The sequence below is a fragment of the Lepus europaeus genome, chromosome 11 (genome assembly GCF_033115175.1).
Source record: "Lepus europaeus isolate LE1 chromosome 11, mLepTim1.pri, whole genome shotgun sequence".
Classification (NCBI taxonomy): Eukaryota; Metazoa; Chordata; class Mammalia; order Lagomorpha; family Leporidae; genus Lepus; species Lepus europaeus.
Window position 1 is genome coordinate 54769144 of NC_084837.1, and position 20078 is coordinate 54789221.

General features: G+C 41.5%; 1 protein-coding gene and 1 pseudogene across 1 annotated transcript; both read right to left on the bottom strand.

Moving 5' to 3' along the window:
- Positions 1 to 236: 236 nt before the first annotated feature.
- Positions 237 to 846, bottom strand: LOC133769517 (ubiquitin-conjugating enzyme E2 T-like; annotated as a pseudogene).
- A 2283-nt stretch (positions 847 to 3129) lies between these two features.
- LOC133769518 (olfactory receptor 4F15-like) lies at positions 3130 to 4068 on the bottom strand. The gene has a single exon (XM_062204732.1). The coding sequence runs from the start codon at positions 4066 to 4068 to the stop codon at positions 3130 to 3132; it is 939 nt and encodes a 312-aa protein (XP_062060716.1).
- Between the last annotated feature and the right edge of the window lie 16010 nt (positions 4069 to 20078).

The window sequence follows — 20078 nt, forward strand, 5'->3', positions numbered from 1 at the left end:
GTTGCAGATTTCTTTTTTCCAAACTTATATGACAATTTATTTTTCATGTTTAAAAGGCTTAAAAATATGTATGCACAAGATGAATAAAACAAACTACAGAGAATCACCATAGAGTAGGATACATAAACACACAGGGTCTTTTATAGGATACAAAAATTATGTCTCTCAATTAAAAAAAATTTTTCAAGAGAATTAAGTAAATTAGACCATGTCATCAAAGAATATATTAACTATAACTAAGATGAACCAGGACAAATCCCCAAAACATCAAAGTAAAATTTCTTTTCAATCCCTTCTAGCTGCATAGTTTTCCTTTTCTGTGTTAAGTTGTGCACTTCAGAGTCATCTGCCTCTTGCAGATTATCAAGCACTTCTTCCTTTGACTGTTTTTGTCTTGCATGTTTTTCTGTCCATGGCCTGGTGTACTTGAGGAAGAATGGCATATTATAGTTTAATTCTAAGGAAATGTCAACCACCAGCAGTTCGTCAGTATTGGGTACCGATGTGAGCAGCTGAATGGAGCTCAACACGGTTGCAATGTTGAGAGATGGTGTTCAGGCACCTTTTGGTGGCAATTTGAGAACACCTAGTCAAATTCTTCCAGCAGAATCAATGTTCGCATGATAGACTGGAGTCAGAAGTCAGATCTGAGGAGGTTCAAAAGGGAACTTCTCAGGAATAACAACTTCCAGCTTGAACACCTTTCTCATAATGTGTGTTAGATCCACCTAGTATTTGAGCTGACAGATCATCCATTTGGTCCTTATCTTGCCAGCACCATATGCCTGGGGTTGGCTCTGTGGCTAACATGTGCATCACCCTCTTGAGATGCAAAGGTCTCTGCATGATCCCCAAATAACAGTAAAACCACACACAGTTAACCACTCCACATTAAGAGTTCCCTGCAATGCACTCAACACAGCAGCACACAACACAGTTTGTAGATTTTTAACACAGTCTTCTAAAGCTGTTGGCATAAGAATTAGAACATAGCTGGGGCAGGCGCCATGGCTCACTTGGTTAATCCTCCACCTGCAGCGCCGGTACCCTGGGTTCTAGTCCCGGTTGGGGCGCCAGATTCTGTCCCAATTGCTCCTCTTCCAGTCCAGCTCTCTGCTGTGGCCCGGGAAGGCAGTGGAGGATGGCCCAAGTGCTTGGACCCTGCACCCACATGGGAGCCCAGGAGGAAGCTCCTGGCTCCTCGCTTTGGATCGGCACAGCACACCAGCCATAGTGGCCATTTGGGGGATGAACCAACGGAAAGAAGACCTTTCTCTCTGTCTCTCTCTTTCACTGTCTAACCCCATCTATCAAAAAAATAAAATAAAATAAATAACATAGTTGGGGCTGATGTTGTGGCATAGTAGGCTAAGCCTCCACCTGCAGTGTTGGCATCCCATATGGGCACCAGTTCATGTGCCAGCTGCTCCTCCTCTGATCCAGCTCTCTGCCTGTGGCCTGGGAAAGTAGTGGAAGATGGCCCAAGTACTTTGGCCCCTGCACTCAGGTGGGAGACCTAAAATAAGCTGTTGATTCCTAGCTCCAGTCACTGCAGCCATTTGGAGAATGAACAGTGGATGGAAGACCTTTCTCTCTCTCCCTCTCTCGATCTTTATCTCTATCTATACTCTGCTTCAAATAAATAATTTTTAATCTTAAAAAAAAACATAGTGAGCATGCAATTTTTTATATCACCTGAATTTCTATTAGATTTTGCAATCTAATCAGCTTGTAACTTCTACACAGTAAAAAGCACCATAGAATTATGATTTTGCATATGAGAAAGTAAATTGGATTGTGACACTTTGTAGTCTCTCTATTAAGAAATTTTAGTCATTTAAAATAATTTAATATTCTAGTCCTAGTAGGAAAACAGCAAGTACTACTTCTTTTTTTCTTTTTCTTTTTTTTTTTTTTTTTTTTTTTTTAGTTTTAGAGAGATAGAGAGACAGAGACAGAGACAGCTACCATATGCTGGCTTACTCCCCATATGCCAGCAATGGGCTAGGCCATGACCAGCGCCAGGAGTCAAGAACTCAACCCAGGTCTCCCACATAGGTGGCAGGATCTAATTACTTAAGCCATCACCACTGCCTCCTAGGATCTGCATTAGCAGAAAGTTGGAATCAGAATCCAGAATCAGGTATAATGTGAGGCACAGGTGACATAACAGCTAAGCTAGGAGCTAGCATTATGGCATAGCAATTCAAGTCCCGGCTGCCCCACTTCCAATCCAGCTGCCTGCTTACATGCTGGGAAAGCAGCAGAGCATGCCCCAAGAGCTTGGAACCCTGCACCCACGTAGGAGACTTGGGAGAAGCTCCTGGCTCCTGGCTTCAGCCTAACCCAGCCCCACGCAATGTGACCATCTGGGGAGTAATCCAGCAGATGAAGATCAATCTCTCTCTGTAACTCTGACTTTCAAATAAATAAATAAATTTTTTAAAAGTCTCCTAACAGTATAGAAACACATTTTTGGGAAAAACTAGAATAATTACAGGGCTTTATTTATAGTTACTGGGCATACTAGGAGAAATGCTTAAGAAGGCATAACCCACTGATCCAATTTTAGGCTGATAAAATTCAAAATAATTTCAAAATAACCTTATCTCTTTCCTCTCATTTATTGAAAGGTAATAAATATGATAGTGTAAAAATATACAAACAATTTCTCTTTAAAATCCTCTTTTTATATTTCATCTGTTTTCCTCACACATTACATGTGCTCCCTCATATCTCACCCCAAGACTGAAAAAACAAAATCATCCTTAAGAGCAGTAAATGTTTATATATTTCCAAAGCACTTTTCTTCAGATTCTGCACAAAGCCCCAAAAATCAGTATGACAAGAGAAGATCCTCCTCAGAATGCACAGAAGGATTTTCAGGCCTGTCCAGAATCCTCCTTATTAGAAAAATGTGGAAACAGTCCCATATTAATACTTTCTATTTTAACACATTGAAGAAGAAAGAATATTATATCCTCCTCAGTTAGGGCAGGAAAACACATTAAGAAAATTCTGCACATTGAACTAGTAAGTAAAGCTTTCACAGTACTGTGTTTCATTGGATTTGTATTTGTAGCATGGACAGGGAATGTTAGAGATGTTTTCTTTCTTGATATCACTAACTTAAAACAACTTCTGGAAACACAGCAGCTGGCTGAATATTCTCCTCATTGCCACCTTCATCTCTTTGTTCCTTAAAGTGTAGATGACAGGGTTCAGAAATGGGGTAATTATTACATCAAAAATGGCAAGAAATTTATCTATAGGCACTGTAAGAAATGGCCATGAATACACAAAGATGCATGGACCGAAAAACAAGACCACCACTGTGATGTGAGCAGACAATGTAGAGAGGGCCTTGGACAAGCCACCTGAAGAGTGTTGCCAGACAGTGACCAAGATGAAGATATAGGAGATCATCAAAATGATGAAAGCTCCCAGGGAGATGAACCCACTGTTGGCAGCGACCACGAGCTCCATTCCATAAGTGACTGTGCAAGCAAGTTTAATAAATCGAGGAAGGTCACAGTAAAAGCTGTCCACTTCATTGGGACCGCAGAATGGTAGTTTTACAACAAATGCAAGTTGGATCACTGAGTGGATGATTCCAATAGTCCAGGCAGCCACTGAAAGTATAACACAAGTTCGGAAGTTCATGATGGTCAGGTAGTGAAGAGGCCTACATATAGCAATATATCGGTCAAGGGCCATCACTATGAGCAGCACCATCTCAGTTCCTCCCGAAACGTGAATGAAGAACATCTGTGTAATGCAGGCTTTGATAGAGATTATTTTTTTCTCCTTGAAAAGATCAGAAATCATCTTGGGAACTGTAATGGAGGAAACCCACATGTCAATAAAGGAGAGATTGGCCAGCAGGAAGTACATGGGGGAGTGTAAATGAGAGTCGGATGTCACCGTGAGCACAATGAGGAGATTTCCTAAAACACCTGCTGTGTAGAACACAGAGAAGGCCAGAAAGAGGACAAGCTGCATCTCCAAAGAATGGGTGAGTCCTACCAACACAATCTCAGACACCACTGAATCATTTCCTGCCCCCATGGTCTCAATCATTTCTGGCTCCAAATTTTCCTGAAAGAACAGAAGTAAGAATGTGGAATTACTGGTTGTAAAATTCAGGGTTAAATTAGCAGAACAACTTGGATATAATACACTAACAGATTTGTTATAGGAAGTTGACCTTACATAATCACAGAAGTTGGTTCAGCAGTTCAAGGTTCTTATATTGGATGTCGTAGCTTGAAGTCCTCAGGTCAGGCATTCAGAAAAGAAAAGTGAATGTAAAGTTGGGGAGAATTAAGAATAAACTGGAGGGGCTAGTGCTGTGGTGCAGTGGGTTAACGCCCTGGCCTGAAGCACCAGCATCCCATATGGGCGCTGGTCTGGTCCCGGCTGCTCCTCTTCCAATCCAGCTTTCTGCTGTGGCCTGGGATGGCAGTGGAGGATGGCCCAAGCCCTTGGACCCCTGCACCAGCATGGGAGACTCAGGGGAAGCTCCTGGCTCCTGGCTTCAGATCAGCGCAGCTCCAGCTGTTGCAGCCAATTGGGAAGTGAAGCAGCGGATGGAAGACTCTCTCTCTCTCTCTCTCTCTCTCTCTCTCTCTCTCTCTCTCTCTCCTCTCTCTGTGTAACTCTGACTTTCAAATAAATAAATAAATCTTTAAAAAAAATAAATAAACTGGAACCCACAATCAAGAACTGAAGTCCACAAGGACAGACTGAAACCTACTTCAAATCTCTTCAAATCTTCTTGCTCCTGATGTTGATGATATGGTTGTACGGCAAAAGCCAGTGTCCTTGATCATAGGAAGAAACACTCACCTTGGTCTATGAGTCAATGAATGTAAGGGAGAACCCAAAGGAAGGTGTGGCAGTTGCAGGTCCAGCTATCGCCTCACACTGGTAGGACTAGCTAGTGGGTGAATAGCAACATGTGTGAGCTACAGATCCAGCTGCTGCTCCACTTCTGTCCTCCAAATCCTGCAAAAGAATCTCTCTCTAGCAGCCTATCCTAGTTAAGCAAGGAAATCTAGGGAAAAACAATTGTGTCAAGAAGGTAAAGAGTGTTTCAGTGGAAGAATTAGGATTAATTCAGTGTTTATAGGCTTATTAATAAGAAACCATGAGCTCGAAGACAATGACCTTGTAGGAATTCTTCACTTATGTGTTCTCAATGCCTAGAATGTACCTAACATATCATATATCTTCAATAAATATCTATGGAATAAATGAATGAATGATGATGATAAGAACTTGGATTGCCAGGGTTAAGGAAAAAGTGATTGTTCTGAGAGTTGTGCTGCTATGACCTGGGAAAGCAATAGAAGATGACCCAAGTCCTTGGGTCCCCTGCACCCACATGGGAGATCTGGAAGAAGCTCCTGGCTCCTGGCTTCAGATAGGCGCAGCTCCTGCCATTGCAGCCATCTGGGGAGTGAACCAGCAAATGGAAGACCTCTCTGTTTTCTTTCTCTCTCTCTCTCTCTCTCTCTCTCTCTCTCTCTCTCTCTCTCTCTCTCTCTCTTTCTCTCTCTCTCTCTTTCTCTCTCTCTGCCTCTGCCTCCCTGTAACATTTTCAAGTAAACAAATAAAATCTTTAAAAAAAAAAGAGAGAGAGAGAGAGTTGGCCTATTAAGGCCATACAATTAGAAACTGAAAGAAAGATACAGAACATTTTAGCAACTCAAACAAGAGAAATGTATGTTTTAGGAGCCAGTGGGAAAGAATATGAAAGAGCATAGGAATGAGAGTTAATTTATCTCTTTTTTTTTTTTTTTTTTTTTTTGACAGGCAGAATTAGACAGTGAGAGAGAGAGACAGAGAGAAAGGTCTTCCTTCCGTTGGTTCACCCCCCAATGGCCGCCACTGCTGGTGTGCTGCGCTGATCCAGAGCCAGGTGCTTCCTCCTGGTCTCCCATGCGGGTGCAGGGCCCAAGCACTTGGGCCATCCTCCACTGCACTCCCAGGCCACAACAGAGAGCTGGACTGGAAGAGGAGCAATTGGGACAGAATCCGGCGCCCCAACCGGGACTAGAACCCAGGGTATCAGCGCTGCAGGCGGAGGATTAGCCTAGTGAGCCACAGCGCCAGCCAGCGAGTTAATTTATCTTAAGATTATGGAATATCAGAAGTGAGTTAAATAAAAAATAAAGATAAGAAGAGTTGGAGAGGACATCTAGTCTAGCAGTTACAACACTGGTTGGGACATCCACAACTCACATCAGAGCATTAAGATTTGAGTCCCACCTCCACTCTTCATTTTAACTTCCTGCTAAGGTGCACCCTGGGAGACAGTGTGTAATGGTCCAAGTGGTTGAGCCTTCCACCCGCCCCCCCCCTTACAATGCCACCTACCTGGGAGAACTGTACTAAGTCTCTGTCTGCCAGCTGCCAGCCTAGCCAAGCTCTGGCCATTACAGGCATTTGAATAGTAAAGCTCACTCTCTCATATTCTCTCTCTTTCTCTCTCTCTCTCTCATAAATAAAATAAAAACAGGCCAGCGCTGCGGATCACTAGGCTAATCCTCCGCCTGTGGCACTGGTACCCCAGGTTCTAGTCCCAGTTGGGGCGCCGGGTTCTAGTCCTGGTTGCTCCTCTTCCAGTCCAGCTCTCTGCTGTGGCCCGGGAAGGCAGTGGAGGATGGCCCAAGTGCTTGGGCCCTGCACCTGCATGGGAAACCAGGAGGAAGTACCTGGCTCCTGGCTTCGGTTCGGCGCAGCGCGCCAGCCATAGCGGCCATTTGGGGGGTGAACCAACAGAAGGAAGACCTTTCTCTCTGTCTCTCTCTCTCTCTCACTATCTAACTCTGCCTGTCAAAAAATAAATAAATAAAATTAAAACTAAATACACTTTTAAAAAATGTAAGAAAACTTAGCCTTGCAAAATAAGAGGGTTTGTATATTACTCTGAATCAAGAAAGGAAAAGAAAAAGTATACGTGAAGATACAAAGGAATATTTTATATAAAAAAATTTTGTTGTGAAAAAGCACTAGATTAGTGACAAGCAAATTTCAACTGCTTTATATATCAAAAGTCAGTCTTTACTAGCTCTATTGTCAGTATGTTGTACAACTGCGGATTTTCAAGTGAATGAGAAAATTATTTTTGCCTATTACTCTCCCTATTTTCATTGGATCATGTCACAAACAAATAAGGAGAAAATCCAAACATCCAAGGAAAATATCATCAGATATCCTGGAATTTGAGTATTTGAAAGAGAGGAAAATCAAACTTTTCCATAGTTTATCTGGAACCTGATCAAGATACAGTAGGAATCTCAAGAGGTAGGGAAGAGACTGAGAAATTAAAAATATGGAATAAACCAGTAAACCATGCTTCAAAATAACATGTAATAAGGATTAGCCAGACAGAGTTGAGAAATATAAGAATTCTGAAAAACACGAAGTTGAGAAATATAAGAAAGTACCTGACACAGTCCCAAGCCTGTGTCCACCTCAGCCCATTCTATAACAGATTAATAATCTGAAAACACAAGCCATGCCTCTCTACTACTACAAATAATCCCCCAGTGGCTGATGGTTCCACAGTGGCTCAAGAACAGTGGTGCTACTCTAGACCCAGCCAGCACTCCAGCCATCTGTAAAACTTGCCTCTTCCCCTTTGGTTCAAACTATCCTTTCTACAAAAAATAGCCCAAAAAAATCCATTCTGGCCGGCGCCGCGGCTCACTAGGCTAATCCTCCGCCTTGCGGCGCCGGCACACCGGGTTCTAGTCCCGGTTGGGGCACCGATCCTGTCCCGGTTGCCCCTCTTCCAGGCCAGCTCTCTGCTGTGGCCAGGGAGTGCAGTGGAGGATGGCCCAAGTGCTTGGGTCCTGCACCCCATGGGAGACCAGGATAAGCCCCTGGCTCCTGCCATCGGATCAGCGCGGTGCGCTGGCCGCAGTGCGCCAACCACGGCGGCCATTGGAGGGTGAACCAACGGCAAAAGGAAGACCTTTCTCTCTGCCTCTCTCTCACTGTCCACTCTGCCTGTCAAAAAAAACAAACAAAAAAAAAAAATCCATTCTGAATTTTGCCCATTTTTCACAACCCCATTTAAAAACTACTCACCTCATGAAACCTCCTCAATTCTAGCCAAGAAAAAAAAAAAGGTGCCCCCCCCCCCCTTCCCACAGCACTTTGTATTTAACACCTTTGACCCGTGGTGTTGAGCTACATGTGCAGGACTTATTTCCTCTGCTTCTGAGCGCTAGCAGAGAGGACTCCTGTAGTATCACTTCTGTCTTCACCTCCAATCACAGGACTATTTTAGAAGACACAATTAACAATTTTAGGAAGTCCGTATTTATGCTTATTTAACTTGAATTAATTCCTTTGAAAACTTGAGTGAATTGTGTAAAATGAAACAATTCGGAGTGGGCATTTGGTGCAGTAGTTAAGACGCTGCTTGGCATGCCCACAGCCCATACTGGAGTGCGAGGTTCAAGTCTCTGATCAACTTCAATCCATCCAGCAGATGGAAGACCAATCTCTCTCCCTCTCTCTCTCTCTCTCTCTCTCTCTGTACTTGTCTGTTACTCTGACTCTCTAAATAAATGAATAAATCTTTAAAAAGGAAAACAAAATTGTCCTCAAGTTCTGAGACTAATTAACATTCCCAAATAGAACACAGTAATTAAAACAAGTTATATCTTCAGAATCCCAAACAGCCCTACCCACATGCCCAATGAACATTTTCAGAGAGAAAAGCTAATCATATAGACAAGACCCAACTTTTCCTTCTCAGAAAACACAATATATCGCATCCATCAGAAACCTTGTGGGATACAAAATGGCATTCCTTAATTTGAAACCTAAGTTTTCCCCATTTCTTGTGCATCTTTCCTAATGGGACATTTCCCTAAGGGACATTCCTCCCTTACTAACCTGCCCGCCTCTCATCTGTTCCCGTTGTCTGTACAGTAAGGCAATGTAGCTTTCTTTTTCTCCCTGCCACAACAGGCTATGAGCCCAGGGAGGGAAGAATCTCTTTTTCTATGTATTCTGGGCACCCAGCACAGTATTGGGAACATAATAGGAGCTGAAGAAGTGCTTTATTGGATTAAACAGTGGGTGTACAAATAAAAGTGAACCTAATCCAGATGTCAAGGTTCTTGAAAATTTCATAAAAACTGGGGTCCCAATAAGAAATTTAGATAAAGTATTTGCATTCATCAATCAATTCAAATATGTTCTCCCAGGTTATTTACTATAAAGACTGACTAAATGATCAATGTGAGAGGAAAAACATACAGTTCTGCTGCTTTGGCAAACATTGCCTGACTTTCGTACTTCCATTCATGATCCACATAGAAGCTGTCTTCAAGACCAGATACAATTACTGACTTGTAGTGGGTGGTTACTGAATCAGGAGCTAAATCCAAATGTCCTAACGTGATTTACTACCCTGTGTGCTCCTGGCTCGTACCTGACACTCTCCCTATGGTTCTTATCCCTAAATACCTGGGGCTCTCCTTCTCCCTGTTTAAACACCATGATGGGTTCTTTGCCAAGTATTTGTCAATTTCTGCCTGCTGAACTCAACTACTGTTCCCAACACTTTCTCCTCTGGGCACCCTCTTCTGCTATACTCAATGGTAATTTCAAACTGTGATTTCATTACCAGGAAATCTATTTAATCCCCTCCTTCTCTCAGTCCACAAAACATAACAACTGACTTGGTTTGTTCTTCCTACACTTCTCACCCACCTGTTCTCCAGCAGATCTGAAATAACAGCATCTCCAGAAATCACACCTGGTATATGGAACTATTTGAAATTATCCCAGAAGAGAAAAGATGTAAGTAATTAGCAACACAAAGAGTAGCAAAAATGGTATCAAATAGAACAAGAAAGGCCAGTCTATGTCAGTCTGCTAGGAGCAGTCTCTTAGAGTGATACTGTTTTCCCAGAGCAACATAGGAGGAGGCAGTTAATGGGTCACCTGGGGAGGAATTAATCAGGAATAAATAAGCTTTACCGTGTTATTTCCATACCTCAGGATCTGAGACAAAGATGAAGACATATAGTTTATGAAAATATCTTCTTAATTATTTTAATGGAAATCATCTTTGTCGTTCTGCCATCTATACACATACAAGACAGACCAAAATGTATAATGAGTACTTATTATTTTCTAGATATATGCATTGGGCAGGTTCAGGAAAGGAAAACAAGCAAATCCTAGGGTCTGGGAAACAAAGTAAATATTCAAGAAAAAGAGCTACCAGAAATAATACTCCTTGTTTTTGACCTCATTCCTGAATCCACCTCTTTAAGAGTGTCCCTCAATGCTCTTGCCTCTAAATATCTGATACTCTGCCAAACAAACCTTTATAATAGTTTTTAGTGTTGAGGTAGACTTTCTGATTCAACTGTGGCCTTTGCAGAGTCTATTTAATTTTCTTGATAAAATATTTTCTTTATTAGTAGACCATTGATTAAGAAGGTACAGAAAGAGGTGAGAGGACCATGGGTTCAAATATTTTCTACATACAGTAATTGGGGTTCCAATAAGCCAAGCTCTGACATACACAATTAGGACAGAATGGGGGCTGGCGCCGTGGCTTAACAGGCTAATCCTCTGCCTTGCGGCGCTGGCACAACCGGGTTCTAGTCCCGGTTGGGGCGCCGGATCCTATCCCGGTTGCGCCTCTTCCGGGCCAGCTCTCTGCTATGGCCCGGGAGTGCAGTGGAGGATGGCCCAAGTCCTTGGGTCCTGCACCCGCATGGGAGACCAGGAGAAGCACCTGGCTCCTGGCCAGCAAGATGCGCCGGCCGCAGCGGCCATTAGAGGGTGAACCAACGGCAAAAAGGAAGACCTTTCTCTCTGTCTCTCTCTCTCTCACTATCCACTCTGCCTGTCAAAAAAAAAAAAAAAAAAAAAAAAGGACAGAATGGGGAGAAAGAGGCATGATCTCTCACTCAAAGAGTTAAGTCTACAAATGATGAGCAGAAAAAGATTTAAAATAGAATGATAAGGAGAGCATTAAAAGGTCCACAAAGAAGACAAAATGATGAAATATGAATGGAAAGTATACTGTAAAAAATAAGAATGGGAATAGGAGAGGAAGGAGGAAGAAGGGTGAGAGTGTAAGTGGGAGAGGGATAGGGTGGAAAGCAACACCATATTCTTGAATCTATATATAGGAAATACATGAATTTGTATGTCTTAAATAAAATGTAAATAAATAAATCTATCTTTAAAATTTATTTATTTGAAATGCAGAGTTACAGAAAGGCAGAGAAAGAGGTCTTCCATTGGCTGGTTCATGCCCCAAATGGCCACAATGGTCAGAGCGGAAGTCAATCTGAAGCCATGAGTCAGCAGCTTCTTCTGGGTCTCCCATGCAGGTGCAAGGGCCCAAGGACTTGGGCCATCTTCTGCTGCTTTCCCAGGCCATAGCAGAGAGCTGGATTGGAAATGGAGCAGCCTTGACTTGAACCGGCAGCCATATGAGATGCCAGCACTGTAGGTGGCGCCTTTACCTGCTATGCCACAGCAGTAAATAATAAATAAAATTTTAAAAAAATAAAATGGAAAATATAAAGAAACGACATCTTGGCTTTGAATACTTTCTACAGAATTCAGTCATTTTTTGAAATCTAGATATCTTATATCTTTGTACTCTTCTCTTATGCAGAACTAATCAATATATATTGAATCATAAATAATTTCATATCAGCCCAGAGCTCAAAACATTAAAGAAAAACTTCACTCCTCCTAAGTTATCATACTGTTGTGTAATAGGGAAAGTCAACATATTTAGTTTCTATTTCTAACCAAAATTTGTTGAACTACTAGTTCAACAACTATTGTTTATATTTCTAACCAAAATTCATGGAACTAAACAGCTGTAAATGGGGCTGTGACACGGCGGGTTAAAGCCCTAGCCTGAAGCGCCAGCATCCCATGTGGGTACCAGTTCTGGTCCTGGCTTCTCTTCTGATCCAGCTCTCTGCTGTGGCCTGGGATGGCAGTGGAGGATGGCCCAAGTCCTTGGGCCCCTGCACCCGCATGGGAGACCCGGAAGAAGCTCCTGGATCCTGGCTTAAGATCAGCGCAGCTCCGGCCGTTGCAGCCATCTAGGAAGTGGACCGGAAGATAGAAGACCTCTCTCGCTGGCGCCGCGGCTCACTAGGCTAATCCTCCGCCTTGCGGCACCAGCACACCGGGTTCTAGTCCCGGTTGGGGCACCGATCCTGTCCCGGTTGCCCCTCTTCCAGGCCAGCTCTCTGCTGTGGCCAGGGAGTGCAGTGGAGGATGGCCCAAGTCCTTGGGCCCTGCACCCCATGGGAGACCAGGAGAAGCACCTGGCTCCTGCCATGGGATCAGCGCGGTGCGCCGGCCGCAGTGCGCCAACCACGGCGGCCATTGGAGGGTGAACCAACGGCAAAAGGAAGACCTTTCTCTCTCTCTCTCACTGTCCACTCTGCCCGTCAAAAAAAAAAAAAAAAAGAAGACCTCTCTCTCTGTCTCTACCTCTCTCTGTAACTCTGTCTTTCAAATAAATAAAAATTATATATATATATACATATATATATAATCAGCTGTTAAGTCTGCAAGAGTGACTAGGTTTACTATGATACTACTAGTTCAACAAATACATGTTAAATTAAATATTTTCTACAAAGTACCTACTGATAAATAATATAATGAATAAGCATAGGTTTCAAATATCTTATATTTTATAAGCTTTATACATTTGTCCAATGTGTCCTTTTCCTGCTCCAAACATATTTGTACTTTAAGTTGTGACACATCTTGGCATATTCCACTTCAGGTTGTACTAAATTTGTGTTTTCTCAACTTCTTTGAAAAATATTCTTACTTATAGTACTTCCACAGAAGCTATATAGAGGCTAATTTTTCAACCACTTCAAACTTGGCATTGATTCCTAAAGTAAATGAACTCTTAGAAGTACTGGTAACATTTGTCAACTTATAAAAGCCAAAGGAAACCACCTGAAAAATTTTGTTTTGTTTTTTAATTGACTGTTGGTGTTGCTCTAATATCCTCAACTCTTCAAGAAACTGTTTTCACTAAATAGTTAATATTCTTTAATTTATTTTGTCTGGATTCATTTCCTTGGCTGCAACCCTCAGACAAGATTTAATTAACACATCATTGGTAAGTGGATTCTCTTGCTTGACTAACAAAAGAGTCACTTGGAAATTTGCTTTGGTAGACTCGTTTTTCTTTTGGAGGAGGCAGTGAGAATTCTGTTGTAATGAGATATTCCATTTAAATTTTTCCTAGACACTACTTTCTTGTGAGTTCTTACTCTTGTAACGTTGACTATACTATCCATTGTATCCCTTCAGCGCAGCTATAGTGTCTTTGCCTATGAAAAATTCTTAGCTACTAATACAAAAACAAAATAATCCACACTCTCCTATGCCTTAAAAAAATATTAGTAGCCCTATTTTCTCTTCTTTTCTTCATTTTGACATGACAGTTATATAGGTATAAATTTATTCAAAGGAATAGGCTTATAGAATTTGTTTTAGTATTTATCTGTTTGGGTTTTGGGTTGCGTTTCTTAGTGGTTTCTATATTTTCAATATATAGTTTTAACTTATCACAGTCTATCCTCAAATAATTCTATATTATTTCCATTTCTTAAAATAGGAGTTCTCTATGGGAATTGGGGAGTGAACCAGTGGATGTAAGACCTCTCTCTCTCTCTCTCTATCCTTCTCTCTATGTGTAAGTCTGACTTTCAAATAAATAAATAAATCTTTTAAAAAAAGAAAGAAATATCTTATTATAACGTGATTAGCCCTCCACTCATGTAACATAATTTGCATTGTGTACATATAGAGAACAACTGGTCAAAGTTCTGTTTAAATGTTTCTTACTCTACCCCTTAGCTTTATTACTTCCATATAACTAATCACCTGAAGAGGGTATTGTAATGCGGTAGATTAAGCCACCTCTTGGGATGCCTATAACCTAGATCAGAATGCTGGTTCCAGTCCTAGCCCCTCTACTTCCAGTCCAGCTTCCTACTGATGCATCCTGGGAGACAGCAGATGATGAACCAAGTGCTTGGGCCCCTGCCACACCCATGGAAGACCAAAATGGGGTTCTAGATTCCCAAGTTCACCCTGACCCAACCCTAGCTGTTGTGGGCATTTGGGAAGAGATCTAGCAGACGGAATCTCTCTCTCTCTCTCTCTCTCTCTCTCTCTCTCACTCTCTCTCCCTCTCTCTCTGTTGCCTCCTTCCCTCCCCTCTCCAGCTTTTCAAGTATATTAAAATAAACTTTTAAAAAATTTTAAAGTATTTTAAACCTGTTGTATTACTTCCATTATTACATTGTTCTTCTCTATTTACCCTCTATATCATTTATAATTAATAGATATAGAAGCTATATCATTTATAATTAATATATAGAGACTGCTGTCAATTCAGCAGTCTATTAAAATAAAAAGTAGGGCTGAATAAAAAATAATTTCCTCTTGTTCTTGCAAATGGTATGCTACTAAGACATTATAGTGTCATTCTAGCACTCTCATGGTAAACATTCACATCCATATTTGAACAATTTAATAGCAGATCCCTTATATACTGGTCTACTAGCCCCTCTGAAATATCTGATTATCGCATACCTCTCACAATTCTTCCCATCAGGATCATTTTTTCAAATCCCTACTGCCTTCTCTACGGAAGCACTTTTCTCTATCGGCACGCATTGTATTCTCTCAAAACGGCACAAGTCTTGTTACAGAAGACTACTTCCATGCCAACCAGATCAACCTTAGAGATCAGTGGGATTTAGATTTCCAAATCATATTACTCTAGCATCTCAAAACACTGTTCTTCTCCTCTTCTTTCCATCATAACAGTGTGACTCCAAGGGAAGTTGCCTCTCCAAGGTTGATGTCTTTTGGTGTTCCAGTCCCACTAATGTCAAATTACTAAAAGTTTTATACCTTAACTGTTTCCTGTATGTCAAAAATATTTTTAAAATAATTTTCTAAATCAGACTGTGAAAACTTAAGATACTTTGATTTGAAGTAAATAAAACAGAAATATCAGAAATATTCCACTCATCTTGAACAGACTTATTCTTTATCCAGTAGTACTCTGGATTCACCAAAGGGGGGGGGGGTATCCTAAAAGGATAAGCAGGATCTGATTGAGGGTCTGATTGATTGTAGGAGCTATGAATACTTTTAAGTATTTTTAAATAATTTATTTGGTTTCAACAAAAGCATCCAATTCAATCTGACATAAAGGAATAGGTTCCCTAAAAAATGCCTTTAAGTTCAGCCCTGCCTCAAAGATATGCTCAGAAGATGTTGAAACAATGCTAAATAAGAAAAATATGAGGAAGAAGTTATAATAAAAAGAACCCTAAATTGAAAAGGAGAGAAAAACTGAATGACAAAAAGGGTGGCTAAATTTTTCATAAAATCTACTCAGAGCATAGCCACATATCAAAATTACCCTGAATACTAATTACCACATGAGCTTCTACTCTGGTAGGTAAACATGTTAATTAGCAGTTCTGGATATAAATAACAATACATTCTATTGAGACCATAAAATAATCAATTATTTTGCCCAGGGAATTGTGTCACATCATCATTCTTGGTTTTTATTTGCTTAATAAAGAAGTTCACAGAGAATAAATGTCTCCTGTGGTTGAGATGAGAGAAGTCCCTGACCACTAGGATAGGGACAATGTGCAACACATCCACTTAGAATAGTCCCATTGACCTCAAGGAAGTACCTCAGAAAGTATTGGCAATAGAAGGTCCCCAAGATCCCCTTTCCCTGTAATCAAAAGCAGGTGTGAGCACTGGCTCACCATTTTCTGCCTTCTCCTGGTTTTAGAGTCCAGGAGACCTTGGGGGGTCTCCTTAATACATTGAGATTCCTCTCTTCTCAAGGTGACTTGAAGAACACATGTCTTGAATAGGAAGTTGAAACCGACACAAAATGTTATGCCCTTGGAAACCTCCATTGTATTCTCTACATTCACCTACAAATAAGCAACCAACCAGAAATGCCAAACCAGAGGACCAGCATGGCACAATTGTCTAAACACTGCTTGGGACACCCACATACCTCATCAAAGAACCTAGGTTCAAGTCCTGCCTCCACTTACAATTAATCTTCCTTGTGGTGTACACCCTGGGAGGCATTAGGTGATGGCTCAAGTACTTGGATCCCTGCCACTTATGTAGGAGACCTGGACTGAAATCCAGGTTCCAGGCTTTGGCCTGGTCTAGTCTTGGTTGTTGCAGACATTTATAGAGTAAATCAGCAGATGGAAGATTCTCTCTCTCTCTCTCTCTCTCTCTAGCTCTCTTTCTCTCTCTCTCCCTCCCTCCTTTTTTCTCTCTCCCTTTCAAATAAAATGGGGGAAAAAGTTTAAAAAAAAAAACAGAGGGCTACTAAGACATTTAGAGGCTATACAGAATTAGATACTTGTGTTGGTGGAAGAAATTTCAGCTTGTTGCAAGATAGCACATCATTCATATGACTGACCTAGGCTTGATGCAAAACAGAACAATGGAGGTGATGTTTAGTGTGTGGACTTTTGGGAGATTCTTTGGAAGTTAATGATGAGAACAGATATAAAGACGGGCATTTTATCTTGTTAATGGCATATTAAATCCATTCACAGAAATATAGTTCTTGTTCTTTATATCATAAGATAGGATAATACCAATGAAGCAAAAAACTGGCTTCAGAGTTGATGGGCAGATTCAATACTTAGGTAAGAAATTAGTAAGAACGTTGAGTTTATTCCATGTGGAGTGGCAACTGAGCCTGAAAACCAAATAAATTGATCTTGGAAATCAAATGAATGAATACATAAAAGAGCTGTTCTTTCTATTGTCATCTGTCACCATGCCTTCTTATCTGTCTCCTAAAAAAAAAAAAAAGATTTGTGTTGGTCATTACACCCTGTATAGTGGTTATGAACATATACTTTGTAGTTAACCCATCTAGAGTCAAATCCTGACTCCATCACTGTTGCATAACCTTGAACAAGTTAAACAAGCTCTCTATGTCTCATTTCTTCATCTTTAAAGAAGACATCAATATGTACCTAATAAGGTTGCAAGTCTTAGCTGAATTAATATTAGTAAAGTGCTTAGAAAAGTTCTCAGAGCATATAAGTTCTAAAAATATATCCATTAAATAGTTACATGACAATAAAAACAAAAATACAATGCTTTTTACTTCATTGTATAACCTTCACATCTTGCTTCTATCACTTTCAGTTAGTTTATCACCATAGCAATTATTAACCACCACTACCACTGTTATTATTATTACAGCAATATGATCTATGCCAAGACAATTGCCTCATAGCCTACTAGTCCTCTCCATACCTATGAGAAATAAATAGCATTATGTAGGGTACTATAGGATCTCAAGCCTAGTTTCAGGATGTTGCAAAGAATACATCACAATAAATTATAATTAAAAATTAATTATAAATTATAAAGAGACTATAAATTAAGAAACAGTACTACATCTTAATAATCTATTCAGGGCCGGCGCTGCGGCTCAATAGGCTAATCCTCCGCCTGCAGCGCCAGCACACTGGGTTCTAGTCCCAGTCGGGGCGCCGGATTCTGTCCCGGTTGCCCCTCTTCCAGGCCAGCTCTCTGCTGTGGCCCAGGAGTGCAGTGGAGGATGGCCCAAGTGCTTGGGCCCTGCACCCCATGGGAGACCAGGATGAGCACCTGGCTCCTGGCTTCAGATAAGCATGGTGCGCCGGCCGCAGCGGCCATTGGAGGGTGAACCAACGGCAAAGGAAGACCTTTCTCTCTGTCTCTCTCTCTCACTGTTCACTCTGCCTGTCAAAAAAATAATAATAATAATCTATTCAGGCAAAACATTGGCCTTCAAATAGCCACCTAGAAAACTTTGTACTTTTGGGGCCAGCATTGTGGTGTACCTGGTTAAGCCACAGCCTATGACACCAGCATCCCATGTAAGTGCCAGTTAGAGTCCCAGCTGCTCCACTTCCATTCGAGTTCCTTCTAATGCACATGGGAAATTAGTGGATGATGGCCCAGTGCTTGGGCCCCTGCCACCCATGTGGGAGACAGATTGAGTTCCATGTTCCTGGATTCCATCTGGCTTAGGCCTAGCCACTGCAGCAATTTGGAAAGTGAACCAGCCGATGGAAGATCTCTCTCACATGCATTATCTCCTTCCCTGTCTCTTCTAAGTCTGCCTTTCAACTCTACCTCTGCCTTTCAAATAAATTGTTTACTTATTTATTTGAAAGGCAGAGTTAGAGTGACAGAGAGAGAGACAGAGAAAGAGAGACCTTCCATCTGCTGGTTCACTCCCCAAATGGCCACAACAACTGGGGTAGGCCAGGCCAAAGCCAGGAGGCAGGAGCTTAATCTGGGTCTCGCACATGGGTTACAGTGGCACAACCACTTGACCACGATCCACTGCTTCCCCAGGTGCATTAGCAGGGTGCTGGATCAGAAGTGGAGCAGCAGAGACTCTAACTGGAGCCCCTATGGGATACTGACATTGCAGGCAGTGGCTTAACCAGCTATGCCACAGTGCTGGCTCCAGAAAATTTTTTCAAACTAAAAAAATAAAAATTTATGCTTTTTCCAGTGATGATGCATTTCCCATAACATTTAGGGTGCTCACAGACACATAAAACATAAAAGCTGGAAAACCAAATGCCAAATGTGGCTATTTTAGAGACATACATCTGCATTTAACCAAAAATATTTGTAGCAAGTTCACAAATACAGGGAGACACAAAAGAGGATGTTGCCTTATTCTCTTCCAGTCATCTTAAACTTGACTTTGAACCCCATACTGCTAAATTGTTGGGAAAATTCCATTTTCTAAGTATCTGAGCTTCCAATTACTAAGCTGGGCCAAGTTCCTGTAATCTTGCAGCACCAAAGCACCAGTCTTCTACCTACTCGGCTAAGCTCATTGTTTCAGCCTTTGTGATTCTTCATGCTCCGGAGTGTTGGGCAAACTCTGGATTCCAGTGCCTGGGGCTCAGGTTTCTACAAGCACAGTCCCAGGGACTTCTGTCCCCTTCCCACCACCTAATCTCTTCCTTATCTCTCTCCCTTTGCCCATTTTCTTTTTTTTTTTTTTTATTTTTTTAATTTTTTGACAGGCAGAGTTAGACAGTGAGAGAGAGAGACAGAGAGAGAGTTATAGACAGTGAGAGAGAGAGACAGAGAAAAAGATCTTCCTTCCGTTGGTTCACTCCCCTAATGGCCGCCACGGCAGATGCTGCACCAGTCCGAAGCCAGGATCCAGGTGCTTCCTCCCGGTCTCCCATGCAGGTGCAGGGACCCAAGCACTTGGGCCATCCTCCACTGCCCTCCCGGGCCACAGCAGAGAGCTGGACTGGAAGAGGAGCAACTGGGACTAGTACCCGGGGTGCCGGCGCTGCAGGCAGAGGATTAGCCTCGTGAGCCATGGCACCGGCCCCTTTGCCCATTTCCTTTCTTACTCTTCTAGGGAATAAATTATACTCAGTGGAGATCATATTCTGTTAAAAGGAGAAAATAATTATTTACATTGAAATTGTGTCTATATCCTACCAAAAAAATTACCTAAAACCAAGAGTTTCTAAAGGTCCTGGCTATATAAATAAATTGGAGAAGCAAAAAGAAATACATGGAAAACACAAATTCAAAATACCAATTTAATGGCTTTTTCTTTTTTGAAAGACTTAATTCTGAGTAACTTAGACTGTCTCAAAAAATAAAAATATCCTCTGAGTGAATTCCTCTGACATCACTAATGGACATCCAAGTATCCTACCAACACTGAGACAGAACCAGCAGGCTAAGTTTTTAGTTGTCTGTGTATGTATATACATACTTGGAAATGTTGACTTTTTGTTTTGCAAATGCTATAGTCACCATCACAGAGCAAGAAACATAACTCACATTTACTCAGTACTTAGTCTAGGCCACAGAGATGCACTTGTGAAATCTTCCCAACAACTCCCCTGGAAATCTTTTAACTATTTCCACTGCAAGATGATAAACCTGATTCATTTTGCCCAAGGTCACAT

Bases quoted from the DNA above. Each gene is read 5' to 3' on its own strand.
- LOC133769518 (XM_062204732.1), bottom strand. From the start codon at position 4,068: ATGGGGGCAGGAAATGATTCAGTGGTGTCTGAGATTGTGTTGGTAGGA.